We start from the raw sequence: 17,897 nt of genomic DNA on the forward strand, positions 1-17,897 counted from the left end.
AAAAAGAAAGGCACCTGGACAATCCACATCCTTAGGTTTTGGGTGAAGGAGGAGTTATAACTCTATTAATTGGCTCATGTCTGCAAGTTTGTAGATTGTGCCAATGTTAACCCTTTTGTCCTCAAGCAAAGAGCCACGTAAAGGTCTCTTTAAGTGATCCTTGGCCCAGGAAAAAAGGAGTTGAATGCCTCAAGAACAAAACATACTTTATGACTAGACAAGGTTGATAGGCTCAATTTTCTAATAGTCCTTCATAATCCGGAGAGTCTCCTGTTAAATAAATAACCTACAAGGTTGAGAATGGAATTCTCAACACATGCTTTACTCATCTGTAGGGCCCCAGCTGAAAGAGGGGCCCAGGGGTCTTCTTTTCGTTTTGAGTTTTTCAAAATAGAAAAGGAAACTGGGATATGACTTCAGCAGAGACAGTATTGGGGAATAAAGCCAATTGTTTAGGAAATGAAAAGATGATTTTAGCTTTTCTTTAAAAAGTTTTCCACAAGCCAATAGAAAGTCTCCATGGAAAACAAAACATAAACATGTCATACCTCCCAGAGAGTCGGCTACACTCCACAGAGGGACAGGCCATATCATGCAAAGAAAATTTAGGAACCAAATTCTATGAACTCTCACCAGCCAAGATCGTTCTCAGGCCTCACTTCTCCTGGTCTGTACTAAGAAGAAAATAGGTGATGTTTTGTTTTCCAAATACAAAATTATGTAACAAACATATACATCCTGATTGAGAACCACTGCTTTATCAAATGGCATTGCTATTAATATTTGTTAACTAAGACTGAACATGTAATTTCTTAATTCCGTGACCACCTTCCTGTTAATTAGCCATTTCATGCTTCGCAGAGTTGAGGGGCTAGAAGTCTGATGAAAAAACATACATTAGTTAGCCTTGCCCGGCAGTAGAAGGTGGGGTCTGCGTAGCTTTCGTCAATGACTTTTTGTGCTTTGTAGGTGCTCAATAAATATATTCGTATTTTGAACTGAAACTCCTTCCAGAGGCCTTTTCTAAATAAGTTATATGCCCGAATACATACTTCATGTCCCACCAAATTGATCACATCATAGTCCAAAACCAAAATCTCAACTACTAAATAACTTCCCAAGAGTTGGATTGTGGGCAAAAGCATAAAGTAGAAAATCTTTTGGAAAAGATTATGTTTAATTTAAATAGGTGAGGAAAGAAAAGACGACAACAAAAAAACAGCACATTCAATACCCCGTAAATATATAAAACAGAAAAACGCTTCCACACTTGTTTTTCTTTTTGAGCCCATACCCAATTCTGCCCACCAGAAACCTGACACAGAAAGAAATTAGGGGTGAAGCCTTGTGGGGAAGCACCTAGATGAAGTGCTGCTAACCTTTCCTGACAGGAGCCACCCGTAAATCTTGGATAGAGCAAGAAATAAGGTGCCACCACCCAGTGTCTTTATTCCCAAGAAGCCATTTTGGCAATACTCTTATCCCTACACTCATTTCCTTAAGAGGTCAACTTTTCTTTCCAAAGAGGGAGTCACTTCTCAGTGTGAAATATTTGCCCTTCATTTAAATTTTGGCCTAATTAGATCTATGCAAATGAATAGCAGGAAATCAATTGTATGCCTTTCTTCTCAGTCACACAATCAAGGCAGGGCTGAGACTCAGGCATGTCTTCCTCTGCTTCTAAGCTGCGGGTATCAACCATTGCTTCCATGCCCCACTCGCCCACTGGATCCTACCTTTAACCCCACATGTGCTGGGGACTGGATCTTCCTTCCTCCTCCTCCTCCTCCTCCTCCTCCTCCTCCTCCTCCTCCTCCTCCTCCTACTGTGGTACTGGTAGCTCTTCCCATATTTTCAATCCAGGATGCAAATTCCACATTCTTGCCTTTGCTTTAGAGAACTACACATGAACATTGAACCATTGGGAAACATGGCACATGCATTCCTCCACCAGCTGGAGTGGTGCTGACTTACACCTGTTCTCTTGGTCTGAAGTCTCAAGGACCTCCTTCATCCTCCTTCGTTACTTTAGTCTGATACCTGCCCTGGCTCTGTGCACAGCGTTCAACAAGGGAACGTTCAAGGGCACTGCTTGCTGGATTAGATTATACAGTTAACATCTAACTGGCTGCAAGTCTTAAAGCAGGAGAGGTCAGGAGGAGGAATCCACTTTGATCTTCTTGAAAGCTGTTCCATTGGCTCCGGATAGTTTGCTCCTTCCCTTTTCCCTGTCCTGAAATGCCAACTATCATAGTAACTCTTTTGGCTTAGATTAGCTCAGCAAATAAACACTTGCTGGGCATTGGAGGTCAGGGATGAAAAAAGTGCGCCTCGAGCTAAACCTCATCAGAGTAGCTTGCCAGCCTGATAGGATTATTCAATGAGTTCTTTTACTTGTTTGTTCACTGAGCACCTACAAGTATATGAGTGCCAGGCCCTTGTATAAAATGAGGCCCAAGGGAAGCTCAGACTAGTACAACTTTCATGCCCTGGAGGAATTCATGGTCTGGGAGGGAGAAAAACTTAACCACATCATAAAATTATAAGGCAGCATGTTAAATGCTACACAAGAATGCTCCATAAGAGTGTGGGTGCAGAGGGGAAGGAGAGGGACTCAGCTGTCTACCACAGCCCTCAGCCCTTCCCACCTTTACCATTTCTCTGTTTGAGGGCCTGGGGTGCCTCCATTAGGATCAGGCCAAATAAGCCAGAACAACTATGCAGGGTCCTGTGCCTGAACTGGATCATAGTCTACAAGTTCATTCAACAAGCATTTATTAAGTACTCCCCGAGTGCCTCGCGCAAAGACAGGAATTACAGACTAAGTGGGCAGGAGCACCAGTGAGAATTAACAGATAAGGAGGAATGAGGAACAGAGGAAGAACCATCAGGGACTTCCAAATGGAGTGAGGGAAGCTGAATGAATTTACATCAGAGGGTCTATTTGTCTACCCTGCAAACTAGGAGGTAGGGCAACAGAAAATAGCAGTGGAGTTGGTTCTCACATGAAAGCTCAAGAAAATAGCCAGAAACAAGGGTAATTCAGGGAGGTTTCAAAATGGCAACATTTTGACTCAACTGGCAACACAGCAAGCAAGCATGAGGAAAGATATCCTAAGCTGGCGGTGGGGTCCGGCAACTAATGGTTTTTTTTAAATTGGAAATCCCTTATAATAAGCTGAGTGTTATAAATATCAATAAGTAAAATCACATAGAATCAGTATGGACTATCTGCAATATTTGACACTTTAAAAAAGAATCAGTATACACCTAGTGCTTTTCAAACTGTGGATTCCCTTGGCTTAAAATTAAAAAAGAAAAATCAGCACTCTCAAATGTCAGCCAATTTGAACTGATTTTATGTATTGATTTTTCACACATATGTACCCATAGAGAGAATACTATAAAAATACATGAAAGTGTGGAGACCTGAGTCTTACTGTCTTAAGTCATTCAGGGAGCATTTCAGCAGTCATGGCTCACCTGGCCCTGGCGTCCTCCCCCACTTCTTGGCCCATCTTGCTGCGTTCCCTGTGTGCCTCGACCCTGGGACCCTCCCAATTTCCACAGTTCGTTCCATTAATATTGAACTAAGGAATAAATAATGTACCCATCAAGCGCTCACATTTTCTACCTGAGCCCCCATTATCTGACTTGGTGAGGGAAAGATCTGTTGTTTCAGAGACAGTGCGAAGAATCACATTCTTTGTTCGGGTGTTGTCCCCGCTATGAGAATGACACCAGGTATCAACCTCCAGTGGCTCCCCACTGCTCACACCAGCATACAAGCCAAACTCCCCAGCCTAATACATATTTGAGACCTACCTCCCCTCTCTAACCTCATTTCCTTCCACTCGATCCATGAACCTCTCAAGCAAGGCTCCAGATCATCACTGAACATACTCACGTGGAGGCAACTCGGTGACTTTCAATGGTCTCTGGATCCACCCTTTATTACCCATGTGAATGGCATGAGTTGCCCAGTTGCAAGGATGGGGCTGCAGCCTTCCTTTCCCAGCCCGTGACCTGACTGTCTGCCAGGGCTGGGGCTCTGTCATGTAGCCCACACACTGCACTGAGCTGTCCCTGCAAAGCTGCCTGGCACCAGAGCCTGATCTTTCCCCCAGTCTCCCTAGGCCTCCTGGTCACAGGTGATCAGGCCACAAATGAAGAGGTTGTCCCCAAATCACAGTGCCTGCCTCCTGCCTTGACTTGTCACACTGCTGTGTCCCACCCATCAGGTTCCACTACTCTTCCCTGCCCACGCCCTCCCTGACTCTGTAACTCCCTCTGGGCACAAGGCTATCTCCACATACCTCAGGGGCTGCCAGCATCCTTCCTGTCGCCTTAGAGGCCCATGTGGCGGGGGTCCCTGGATGCCTCTACCAGAGCGCACAGAGTTATTACGCCCAGCAATCCCGGGTTGAAGGTAGTGTAGGGAGGAGTTGGAATGAACTGTGGTGATAATGTTGTATGTGTCAGAGCTTTGTAAAGTGCTAGACAGATGTAAGGTCCTGGTATTCCTGATCTTAGAAGCTTTGAAACCTCGCTTCCCTCTTGCCTGATGCCCCTGCATCTGTTCTGCCCCTGGAGTCTCCTCTTCTCTCAGGGCCCAGTCCAAGGCCCCTGCTCCTGCTCACGCACACAGGGCACTGTGGGGCCCTCTGAATTCCTAGAGCCCGTGTCGCTGCCATCACTTGCAGTGACATTTCATCAGACCCTGCTGGGTGAGTCAGGCTCAGGAGACCCAGTTCTGCTGCCAAAAGGTTGTGTGAAATTGACCTTCGGTTTGCTTGTATGAAAAAGGAAGGGGCCGGGGCCACACCTCTGAGCCTGTCTTTCAGTTGAGTGGGGCTTTTTTAACCCAATCTAAACTATATGTCAGGTTCTGGTGCTGCTTCTTCTCTAGATTTGCACACTAGGGAGCACAGTGCTAGGAATTGAGGAGGATCTGAGAAAAGTGTTCTTCAGTTGTAAACTGAATAAATATCACATCCTCCTAACACACGTGTCTTTTTCTTCAGGGCAGAGCAGGGGGATTCAGTTAAAATCTAAATTGTAGATTAAGCTTAATATCGTTAAGATGTCAGTTATTACCAAATTGCTCTACAGATTTTACACAATCCCAGTGAAAATACCAGCAAGCATTGTTTCTTTTTTAAGAAATTGACAAGCTGATTCTAAAACACACACAGAAATGTAAAGGATATAGAATAGTCAAAACAACATTTAAAAGAAAAAAATTGGAGGACTCCGATGATCTGATTTTAAGACTTATTATAAAGCTACAGTGTTCAAGATAGGAAGGTACTAATGTCAAGGTAGATACAGATCAATGGAACAGAACAGAGCAGCCACAAATGTTAGGTTGGTGCAAAAGTCATTGCGGTGTTTGCAATTATTTTTAACCTTTTAAACCGCAATGACTTTTGCACCAACCTAATATATGCATTTATATAAACAGTCAAATGGAGAACTGGCAGTGGGACAACTAGACATCAATAAGCAATAAACTAAACTTTGATCCACGCTTCACACCCTATACCCAAAACAAAACAAAATGAAACCTCCAAATGGATGAGAGTTTTAAATGTAAATCTTAAGCTATAAAACAATAGCATTTCTAAGAGAAAACATAGGAGAAATATTTGTGACCATTAGACAAAGATTTCTTAGACACAACACCGACCCATACATTTTTAAAAATTGGATTTCATCAAAATTAAAATCTGCTCTTCAAAAGATACTATTAAGAGAATGAAAAGATAAGCCACACAATGAAAGAAAATATATCTAATAAAGGACTTGTATCTAGGAGATATATATATATATATATATATATATATATATATATATATATATATATATATATAAACATATATACATACACACATGTATATATATAAACATATATATCTATATATTCTCAAAACTCAATAATAAGAAAACAATGAGCAAAATATTTGAATGGCCACTTCACCAAAGAAGATATATAGATGGCAAAGAAGTACATGGAAATATGCTCAACCATAGTCACCACGGAAAAGCAAGTTAAAACCTCAACGACAACCCAGTATATACACCTATTAGAAGACTTAACGGTAAAAAGACTGACAATACCAAGTGTTGGTGAGGATGTGGAGCAAGTGAAACTTTCATATGCTCTGTGGGAATATAAAAAAATAGTTCAGCAATAATTTAAAAAGTTAAACATGCACCTGCCATATGATCTAACCATTGCTCTCTTAGGTATCTACCCAAGAGAAATGAAAACATATGTCTACAAGAAGATTTGTATTTGAATAGTCATAGCAGTATTATTCAAAATTGCCCAAAAGGGTAGAAACCAACCAAAGGTTCATTAATAGGTAAATGGATAAATAAATCGGGTATATCCAAACATTGGAATACTACAAAGTAATTACAAGAAATGTACTATTGTTACACTAAGCAACATGAAAGAATCTCACAATAAGTATGTAGAGTAAAAGAAACCTGCTGTATGATTCTCCTTATGGAATTCTAGAAAATTCAACCTAATTGATAGTGACAGAAAGAAGATCAGAGATCACCTGGAAAGCAGTGAGGGAGGGGGTGAGGGAGGAGCAAGAGGAAAGTAACTAAAAAGGGGCACAAGGAAACTTTCTGGTGTGACATATGCATTCATTATCTTGCTTATACTGATGCTTTCAGAGGTGTGTACATATATCAAAACATCAAATTGTATACTTTAAATATGTTTGTTATGCCAATAAAGCTTCTATATTATTTATGAAAAATATAATTTACATAAAATTATATAAAATAAATTTTACACTATACCTCAATAGAGCTTTTAAAAGTAGTAGTTTAAGGCTTCTGCCTAGAAAATTTAATAAGCTAAATATTCCCAGGCATTAACTCTCACTATTCCAATTCCACAGTTCTAGGGTAGGACCCAGAAATCTACATTTGTAACAAGCCCTCCAAGCAATTCTCATGCAGGTAGTCCCTAAACCACCATTTGTGAAACACTGGTCTAGGGAGTAAGGATTTCTAGAACAATCTTGTGACTAGAATATTGTTTCTGGGGAAAACAAGTAACTTTTTCTCCTAGGGTGGTTACAATTTTCTGTTTTCTGCTTCCCAAGCACTCATACTCAACTACCATAAAATATATTTAGCATAGTATTAATAGTTCAAAAGCAAAAATAAATGATAGTGTTTTCCCACATTACCTTTATGTAAATTAAAATCAATTACATAATCTTGTTACTATTTCCTAGCAGAGGCCTACAGTTTAAATCAAGAGCTATATCACTTTGTCATGATGGAAAACCAATGTGGTGGTTTTCCAATCACACTTCTTAGTTTATCTTTTTCCATATGACGCACACTCACCCTCACATCCTCCTGACCACCTGAGAGCAGAGAAGACACAGGAAGAGCATGAAATGGTTACATTGCTGCTAAGTCTCTGAAGATAGTTTATCTTTTCATATTTATATAATTTTCCTTACCATGCACAAAAACCATTGCCAGCTTAAATGATAGGAGATAGATTTCCCACATGAGACTAGCATTTTTTAACCCTAGCAACACTACCTGAAGGAAATATTAGAACTCAATTGATGAAGCTTGTTGTGGATTTCCCTACCAAAATATCCCTGCTGTTATGAGGACTGGGTAAAGCCTACTCAAAGATGATTTTTTAAATTATTTAAATGAGTATAGCAAGTGACATCTGTGAAAATGTTGCAGAAAAAAAAAGAAAGAAAGAAAAAACCCTTCAAAATTCTCTCCTCCATGAAAACATGAAAAAAACTGGCACAAAGAGTCAGAAACAATATTTTCAGAACACTGGAAATTAAACAAAAGCTTACAGCATTCAGGAGAGGCTTTATTCAAGAAAAATGGCTGAATCTCAGTATGAACAGCGAGCTTTGTGGTGTTTTAGTTGCCCTATTCCCATGCTACCTCTCCTTCTTGGCAATAGCTCTGGAAACCAATAGGTTGTCATTATGGTGAAAATTAGCAACCTGGCAGCCATAGGAGCAGCCAGACAGGGTTAGAGCTCCATCAAATTCTCATTCCTGAGAATTGTCATTAGTTGACTTATCTGGGATTCCTTGGAATATCCTACTTACAAGACTGTCTTTATTAGACCTGATTCAAAGCTTGCCTAGTGTGAAAAGCCTTTTCCCTGGGGCATTGATAGAAAAGGAGTAGAAGTAATTGTTTAATTTCTTGGCTGCTGGAGGCACGGGATAATAGCTGGGGCAAAAACAGGCCAAATCAAAAAGTCTAAAAGGAAAAGTTGCAAATGAGGTATCCATAGTGGCTTTGAAAAGCTCCAAAATATTCCTGGGAACCTATCTAGAAGGCAATGTGTACATGCCCAGGGCTGTGGGCATGATCAGGAAAGATCTGAGTGGGCCTTATACTCTCACCTCTGGCTGACTATGAGGCTTTGCACAAACAGGAAGTGAAGGCTCACATCACCAGCACTGGATAGGAGGCGTTAGTGAAAATATAGGGCTGGCCTGGGCAGGGTCACACACTCTTCCACCAGGAGCCATGAGTCCCTTAGCTGAGAAAAGTTGGTTTCTGGGACGTTAGGAGGCCAGCCTTCTGATGAAGATGCTGAGATGGACAGTCACACAAGGGGCAGTGAATGATGAGATGAGGGTCCTGAGTCATCAGACTGAAGTCAAACCTGGTCTAGAAGTGACGGGAAATGCCCAGCCAGATGTGGGGGTGGCACTAGGCCTGTGGTTCTCAACATGGGGCAATTTTACCTTTTCTAGGGAACTTTTGGAAGTGTCTAGGGACAGTTTTAATTGTGATGACAGGGGGAGGGGGTTGGTGTGTTATTGGCATCTTGTAGATAGAAGCCAGGATGCTGCTAAACATCCTAAAATTTGCAGGACAGCCCCAACAATAAAGAATAACTTGGTCCCAAAAGTCAGTGGTACTGAAGTTATGAAACCTTGGTCTAGGGGTACTGGGAACTAAGTTGGAAAGTCAAATAGGGTAGAAGGGATGGCCGGTGTCAGAATGTACAGAGGACAGTTCATCCTAAAACAGAGCTGCACCATGCATGCCATCTGCGGTTATTGCTGGTGACTGGCTATACCTGGCTCTCTGAGAGTGCTGGGTTCCCTGTTGTAAGTCATGCCTGTTCATATGTGTGCTTGCGAGACCTGGTCTGTGATTATTGACAGAAAATGTCTTGAGACCAGCAGCTGAGACATGGGAACCAAGGTGGAGATGATTTGTGGTATAATGGATCCTTAGTTTGGGTCCTAAAGTGTTCAAATTCTAGTTCTACCTGGCTGAGTGTTTGAGGTGTGCCCCAATATCCACACAGAGCCCCTTGGCAAATACTAGAATATTTACTGGTTTCAGGTATTTAAGAAAATCTCTGCCCAATCATTAACTGAACAGAGACTTCGATGTCACACATGAAAATGAATACAGATTTTACAGAATTAGTTCAGAAAAGTCACTAAAAAAACAATCAACAATAAAAACAAACGGTAACAAGTATTGGAGATAGAGGAGAATCTGAACTTCAGAATTGCCACATTATGTTATTTTAAATGTCCAGTTTTCAACAGAAAACTATGAGACATTCAAGGAAACAAGTATGACCCATGCACAGAAAAAAAGAAAAGAAGAAAAGCAGTCAATAGAAACTGTTGCTGAGGAAGCCAAGATGTTGGACTTCCTAGACCAAGAATTTAAATCAGCTCTTTAAAAAATGTTCAGAGTTAAAGAATACCATATATAAAGAACCAAAGGCAAGTATGAGAAAAACTCTCATCAGATAGAGAATATAAATAAAGAAAAATTATATTTAAAAAGGGCCAAATATAAATTCTGAGTTGAAAAGTATAATAACTGAAATGAAAAATTCACTAGAGTGGCTCAGTAGCAGATTTGAGCCGGCAGAAGAAAGAATGAGAGACCTTAGATATAGGTCAATTGAAACTATCCAGTTTGAGGAAGAGAAAGAAAAAGAGAGAAAGAAATGACAAGAGCCTTAAAGACTTGTAAGATACCATCAAGCATACCAATACACACATAATGGGAGTTCCAGAAGAATAAGAGAGCAAGAGGCTGAAAAAATATTTAAAGAAATTATGTCCAAAGACTTCTGAAATTTGATGAAAAACACTAATCTACACATCCAAGATGATCTATAAACTCCAAGAAATATAAACTCAAAGAGATCCACACCTAGACATATCATAATCAAACTGTCAAAAGACAGAAAGAATGTGGAAAGCAGCAGGAGAAAAGCAACTTGTCACACACATGCAAAACAATCTTCAATAAGATTAATAGCCTATTTGTTATCAGAAACTGGAGGCTGCAATACAGTAGGATGACATATTCAGAGTGCTTAATGAAAAAGACTATCAACCAAGTATACTACATTTATGGCCAACTTATTATCAACAAGTGTGTTGTCTTGATTTGGGCTGCTATGACGAAGTACCATAGACTGGGTGGCTTACAAACAACAGAAATTTATTTCTTACAGATTTGGAGGCTGGAAATCTGAGATCATGGTGCCAACACAGCTGAGTTCTGGTGAAGACCCTCTTCTGGGTTGCAGATTGCTGACTTCTCATTGTATGCTAACATAGCAGAGAGCAGAAAGAAGAAGCAAGCTCTCCCATGGCATTTATAAGAACACTAATCCCATTCAAGTGGTTTCCACCCTCATGACCTCATCTACTCCTAATTACCTCACAAAGGCTTCACTTCCTATACCATGACATGGTGGTGGGGTGGTTAGAGTTTCAACATATGAATTTGGGGGAAACACAAACATTGTTATAGTACTTGAGTCCATAACAAGTGTCAAGACCATTCAGTGGGGGAAAGAACAGTCTTTTTAACAAATGGTTCAGAAACAACAGGCTATCCACATGCAAAAAATGAACTTAGACCCCTAATTCACACCGTATACAAAAATTAACTCAAAATGGATCGAAGACCTAAATATTAGTTAAAACTAAACCCTTAGAAGTTAAAACTAAATCCTTAGAGGAAAACATAGGTGTAAATATTTATGACCTTGGATTAGGCAATGGTTTCTCAGATATGACACCAAAGCATAAGCGACCAAAGAAAAAAATCTATAAATTAGACTTCATCAAAAGTAAAAACCTTTGTGCTTCAAGAGATATCATTAAGAAAGTACAAAGACAACCCATAGAATGGGAAAAAATATTTGCAAATCATATATCTGATTTATGGGATCAGATTACATAAATAATCTAGATCTAGGTTATTTAGGAGTTTAGGATCTTGGAGTTTAGGATCTAGAATACATAAATAATTTTTCCAACTCAACCATGAAGGACAAAACAACCTAATTTAAAAATGGGCAAAGAAGTCAAACAGACATTTATTCAAAGAAAATATATAAATGGCCAATAAGCACATGAAAAGATGCTAACTATCACTTGCATTAGGGAAATGCAAATCAAAACCATGATGAGCTACCACTTCACACCCACTAGAATGGTGATTGTAATAATGAAAAAGGACAACAAGCTGGAATGAAGGAGAAATGGTGCTGCTTCAGAAAACAATTTGGAAATTCCTCAGAAAGTTAACACAGAGTTATCATATGGCACAGCATATACTGGGGGTGCCAAAAAATGTATACAAATGGACACTTTGGTAAACGTTGCTCAAGCAGTAGTTCACCGTAATCAGAAGTGTCTGGACGCTGATGGTAACCACTTTGAGCACCTCTCATAACTGCAGAAGTCAGACGTGACTTGTATTCATTTTTTGATATCGGTATATATTGAGTATTACAATTTTAATAGTTTTCCTTTCTTAAAATGTATATACATTTTTGGCACTATATATATATATATATATATATATATATATATATATATACACACACACACACACACACACACACACACACACATATCCCATGGGATCACATAAAAATTTGTGCACAAGTTTCCATAGTAGCATTATTCACAATATCCAAAAACTGTAAACAACTCAAATATTCATCAACAGGTGAATGAATAAGCAAATATGGTATATCCATACAATGCACTTTTATTCAGCTATGAAAAAAATGAAGTATTGATATATGCTACCACAAGGATAAACAATGAAAAAATTATGATGAGTGAAAAAACTAGACAGAAAGTACCATCATTTTATATGATTCCATTTATATAAAATGTCTGGAATAAGAAAATCCATAGAGACAGAAGGTAGATTAGCAGTTGCCAGGGGCTGGGGTGAGGGAGAAGATGGGGAACGATTGCTAAGGGATATAGGGTTTTATTGGGAAGAGAGCAATGAAAATATTCTGGAATCAGATAGCAATGATAGTTGCACAACCTTGCGAATAGACTAAAACCCAATGAATTGTACACTTTAAGAATGTGAATTTTATGTTATATTAATTATATCTCAACTTAAAAAAAAATGTAGTACAGCATCTGAAAGTAGTATTGGCCATTTAAATCTCCATTAACATTTTCTTGGGTGGCTTTGGGATATTGGAGTGAGAAAGTTGATCTTGGCAATTAGGTATGTTGTGTGAGACACAACTACAAGGGACACACTCACAAAACAACCCACACAATCTAAAGCAAGCACAGGTGCGTCCAGATACTATAAAAATACGTCCACAGTTATTTTCTTGGCAAGCCATTTTCTTTAACAATATCCCCAATCGGCACATCAACCTCAATGTTGTAAACAGTATAACTCTCCAGGCTAAAGTCAACTGGGGTAACCTTACCTTTAATATTGTTTTGTGGTTCCATCAATAATTTACTTATTTCTGAAAACCAACAATCTCTGATTTCTTTTGAAGCTGCCTGTAATTACAGATAAGAAAATACTGTAAGCATCACATCACATGCACAGAGCTTTTATTCTCTGGGTGACCTTTAGAATAATGAGACAGAAAACACTTGTCAAGTCATGGGAACACAATAGGGAGAGTAGAGGTCACTTGTGAGGAAGGCATGAGCTCTACCTGCAGGATGTATTTCTCAAGTCCATTTCGGTTGGCAATTTCAAACTTTCTGTTGCTCCCCCTTTCAAGTTGGTGAATTGAAAGTGTCATCAACTGTTGTAAAGAAATAGGAACATTTTCTGTATCATCAATTTCCGATTTCAAAATTGTCTGCATCAGCCTATCCTAATCCTTTCTATCCCCAAAAACTCTCTCCTTCCATCTTCCTTCCAAATGTTTTGCTGTGTACAAGGAGTATAAAGTACAATTTGGTACAGTGTCATCTGTCTTACCTATTTCAGAGGACAACACAGACTACATAGTTCTATATGTAGTAGAGCTGTAGCCGCAACTTTAAGCAAAGAGATCATCTCTCTTTAACACTTAAGTATCTCACAAATCTCTATGGAATGGTAACTGAATTAGCATCCATTAAGAAACATAAATAACAAAAGTTACTATGAATAAATTAACAAGTTTACTCACAAGTACACAGATGTGTGTGTGTGTGGGTGTGTCTCATTGCTAGCTAGGAAACATTTCCTATCTAGGTGAGAGACAATGCTTGGTGTGGACATGGGTTCCTAGAATCCCCAGTGTCACAACGCTTCCTATACTTGTATGCAGAAGAGCCCATGCTCTGATCACTGAGTCTTTCATTCCTCTGCCTAAAGGAAAGAGGGTACTTGTTAATGACTTTGTCCAAACAGAAGGTTATACGGTTCTTTTTCTCTAGTTAGCATAAAGTCACCTCTGTTCCAGCCCTGGCCATGTCTAGGGACTGATTACAGGCCTTAACTCTGGAGTCAGATCTGGGTGTGGATTCTAGCTTTGTTGTGTGGCATTTGGCAAGTTAACCTCACCTCTCTAAGCTTCAGTTTCCTATTTGTAAAAGAACGATAACCATGTTTCTCTCCATAGGGTTGTGCTGACTCCCAGGTGCAATAGGATCCCTTTACCTTCATAGACTTCTTAAAGCTGTAATGCGGAGATGGGCCCTGGTCGCTGGGCTCCATTCGTATCTTACAGAACACTATTCCTCTTTCAAATAGGTAGATTTGCCTCTGGCTGGGCTTAAATCGAATAAAATCCTTCATCTTATAACGATCCTTGTGAATTGTCCAGACGTTGAAAGAGTCATGCATCAACAGCTTACCCAGTTTTCCAACATCGTCCTTTTAGAAACAGACACGCAACAGAAAGACACTGTTAAATTACGTGACAGGGAAAGAACGCTTAAGGGTCCCTTTTCAAATGATAAATCATGCTTATTTGAAGTTTACAATCTTAAAAGTGTCACTCGGGCTAATCCGTCACAAAATCAATTTTGTGAGCTTTACTGAGCATGGCACCATTTAGTTATATAAGGAAATAGTGCAGCGGTGTGAGGTAATAAACATAAAGCATGTTAGAAATACTTGAATTCAAGACATTGGTACTCTGATATTTTGTCTTGTAATTAATTTTAACTAACTGAATTCTATTTCCTTTTCTTTGTTTTTGATACATGACACTACTTAAAAAAGGCAAGAAATTAACATTTTAATTGTGTTCAGGAGAGACAATTTTTGCTGCATTATGGATCTTTGATAATCCATGTTTTCCCTCTGTGTCCTAACAGCTGCTTCATTTGTACGAGAACCTGAGAACTGAGATCTGTTCTGAAAGGAAAAACCTTAGTAGACTTAATCTTCATAACATTGTAATGGAAATTATTTTCAATGCTGTGTTTTTCAGAGTGAGTGAACAGTGTAAAGATAATCTCAAATGACAAAATTTTTTTTAAAAAGTCTATTTGCCTCTCTCTCCACCAGCAAGCCCACCTTTCTCATTGAAAGTTGAAAGTCCAAATGAGGTGGCCCTGACTTCTCTGAGCTCTCTCTAAAGGGTAGGGGAGTGAGATGAGCTGGAAATGTGGTATTTTTCAAAAATCATAGCAGTCAAAGCAGATAATCAAGAATTTATTTCCTTGTATCAAAACACCAAAAGGAAATATTATTTGAACAGGACTAGGACAGAGAAATTTCCCTGAGTTACATCTAGCTGAGCTAAATCCCTACAATTTCTGATGGTTAATACTAAAAATATGTATATTATGTAGAAGTGATTAAGCATTTTTATAGTTTATTGTTTATATTGAACAAACTGAGTGTCTTCTTTCAAGAATTGACTATACTTCTGAAATTCTAAAATAAAACTTCGCAAGCAATAAACTATTTCTCTGGTGTTTGTGACACATTTTCTGTGCTAATTTTCTCTTTTTGCTTTGTAAAATTTGCATGTGTTAACGCCTCAGGGAGAAACAATGAGCCAACGAGCCCCAGCTATAAGGTCTTCTTTCCTGAAAGCTTGATGGTCCTGTTTTGGTTGCACAGGCTCAGCTTGACCAGTTTCCAAGACAGATGGGGGGACGGATCCCTGAGGACCCTTCTGTGAGAATGTTTTCACTCCATCCACATCCTTCAAGGAGCCATGCAAATGTAGCCACTTCAGCCCACAGTGATTGCTTTCTCCTGTTTAAACCCTTTCAACTTGTACTATATAGACATAAATAGTATAGGAAATACGTTTTAGTCAAGGCAACTGGCTAAAGTAGGTGTTTCATATTTGCCACATGAACAACTGTAACCAGTAGTTTCTATTGTAAAATGTATTTATACGCTGCCTGATTTCAAAAATTTGACACAGCTTATAAAAATATGTACATTATGGCAGACAGAAAATAACTGAGGAAATTAGGGTGGAGAAAAAAAGATTAAAAGATGAAGAGGTTGTACATAAAACTCGTACAATAAAGACATATAAACTTGCTGCAGACTCAGCTCTGACTTTCTATTCTAGTAGACAGTACAGACAGAAACACAGTGAGTTGCATGATTCATTATGTCGAAAGACATACTGAAAACCAGTTGTTCAGGAAAAGCATGGAAATTCCTGTTAATAAGACGTGAAAGAAATTTCTCCCATGGGTCCTCATAAAGGGTCACTAAGACAATACTGAGCACATCCTCAAACACATCCCAGAGCAGATAGATGAATGGATTCTAGGTAAAGCTGTTTCAAAGAACACATTTGCCAAATGTGGAGGGATCACTTCATAGTCATAGCTATAAAAGCAATTTTTAAAGAGGCCAGAACAATGGGGGTGCAGGGAAGTCCAGGTGTCCACTCTCTAATGACCTGTAGAGGGCTGGGCAATGTTAGTTAAGATGTCTGCCAAGGCCATGGCCATAGAGAAACAGCTCTGTCCACAGCCCCACTGAAGAGACAACCGTAGGCAGCGATGTTTTTGTCCTTTATCAGCTCTGTACTTTCCTCCCCATTCCATATGCAGCCTCAGCTGTTCACATCTTAGGAGGCAACTGACCAAAGGATGTGACTCCAGTAAGGGGCCATCCCCTGACTACAGTGGCCTGGTGTAAAAAAGATGTCAGCCAGCCAATCTGATCCTTGTCTCCACCAAGGAGAACTGAGGGGGAGGCAGTAAGCAGCAGGAGCTATCGCTACGCGATGCTTTACCAGAGGTCGGGGGTGGAATGAACAGTAAGAAGCAGAGCAGTGAAGAAGATGAGTCACCAGAAACTATGAGGAAGAGGAAAAGACACAGATGGAGGGAAAGAACAGGTCTGTGGGTGGGGAAAGGACTGGACAGCAGGCGCGTACTCATACCTGCACAAATAGGCAGAGCACACAGGTGAGAACATTATTCCCTCCCAGGCCAAAGCCCCAGAGCTGCCAGGAATCCTAGAATTGTCCAGTTCCCACCTCTGTGAGCTGGGCTCTGCTATTGTTCTGACTCCTCCCGAGGTTCTGTGGTCAGCTTTTTCAGGAAGTCTGTCATCACTGGAGGTTACTGAAGGCCATCACTGGGTCTGAGTCCATCTGAAACAGATGAGCTGCATATCCTCCAGGCATTTCGCATAAACTTTTTCAGGACCATGCTTGTGGTGGGACTAAAGAGTCAGGATTCATGCCTGTTTGGAGGTGACCCACTGCCGGGGGAAGCGGGTGGACGGATTCCCCAGAGCAGGACCAAGGATGGACCAGAGGCCATCTTTTCAACCATGTATATTCTTTCTTTCCAATCAGATTGTAGTTGGTCCCAAAGCCAGAGACCACATGTACAACCTCTTGTAGATATTTGTCCCTTAGAAAGTATTTATTTATTTATTAGCATTTAGTAAGTGCCTGGGGGGTCATGAAAGTAGATGTTCAGCACTGAGAGGGAGCCAACGCAGTGCTGCCGCGGCGCTGGGTTGAATAGCATCTCCTCAAAAACTCAGATCCACCCAGAACCTCAGAATGTGACCTTATTGGAAATAGGGTCCCACATGTAACTAGTTAAAATGAGGTCATATCGGACTACAGTGGTCCCTAATCTAAAACCTGGTGTCCTTATGGGAAGACAAAAAACAGACACAGAGACACACACACAGAGAAGACAGTCATGTGAAGACAGAAGCAGAAATTGGAGTGATGCAGTCGTAAGCGAAGGGATGCCACACGTTGCCAGACGCTATTACAAGTCAGGAGAGGAGCCAGGAAGGGGTCTTTCCTAGAGCCTTCTGAGGGAGCATGGACCTCTCGACACCTTAGTTTTGGACATTTAGCCTCCTGAACCGTGAGAGAACAGGTTTCTGTGGGTTTAAGCCACCAATTTGTAGTGAATTGTTCTGGCAGCTCCAGGAAATGAATATACCCCCAAAGAGTTTTTCCACCAGGGACAGAATGTGAGGCGGCCCTCGCTTTGGTGGTGTGGTCCTCACTTTGGTGTGTTGAAGAATCTGATGGATGTGAGCTCAGAGATAGAACAGGGACTACCCCCAAACAAACGAGCAAGTCAAAAGCTGGCATATGGGAAATGATGGCAAAAATAAACTAGCAATGCTACCATTTTCAC

At 40.2% G+C, this 17,897-nt stretch overlaps 1 protein-coding gene across 15 annotated transcripts in view; it reads right to left on the bottom strand.

Moving 5' to 3' along the window:
- MCF2L2 (MCF.2 cell line derived transforming sequence-like 2) overlaps nucleotides 1–17,897 on the bottom strand; it is a 210,309-nt gene that overhangs the window by 14,671 nt on the left and 177,741 nt on the right. For all 15 annotated transcript variants that reach the window (XR_012494951.2, XR_012494952.2, XR_012494953.2 and 12 more), the window contains 3 exons: nucleotides 13,957–14,172; nucleotides 13,019–13,111; nucleotides 12,779–12,857 (listed from right to left, as the gene is read on the bottom strand). Coding sequence is in view for 12 of the 15 variants with exons in the window: in XM_088793935.1 (XP_088650061.1) it covers nucleotides 12,779–12,857; nucleotides 13,019–13,111; nucleotides 13,957–14,172 (388 nt within the window). In the remaining 3 variants the exon portion in view is untranslated. The remainder of the gene's footprint in view (nucleotides 1–12,778; nucleotides 12,858–13,018; nucleotides 13,112–13,956; nucleotides 14,173–17,897) is intronic.

This window comes from Rhinolophus sinicus, chromosome 17 (genome assembly GCF_057876585.1).
Source record: "Rhinolophus sinicus isolate RSI-liver-muscle chromosome 17, RSI-T2T, whole genome shotgun sequence".
In the NCBI taxonomy this organism is placed as follows: Eukaryota; Metazoa; Chordata; class Mammalia; order Chiroptera; family Rhinolophidae; genus Rhinolophus; species Rhinolophus sinicus.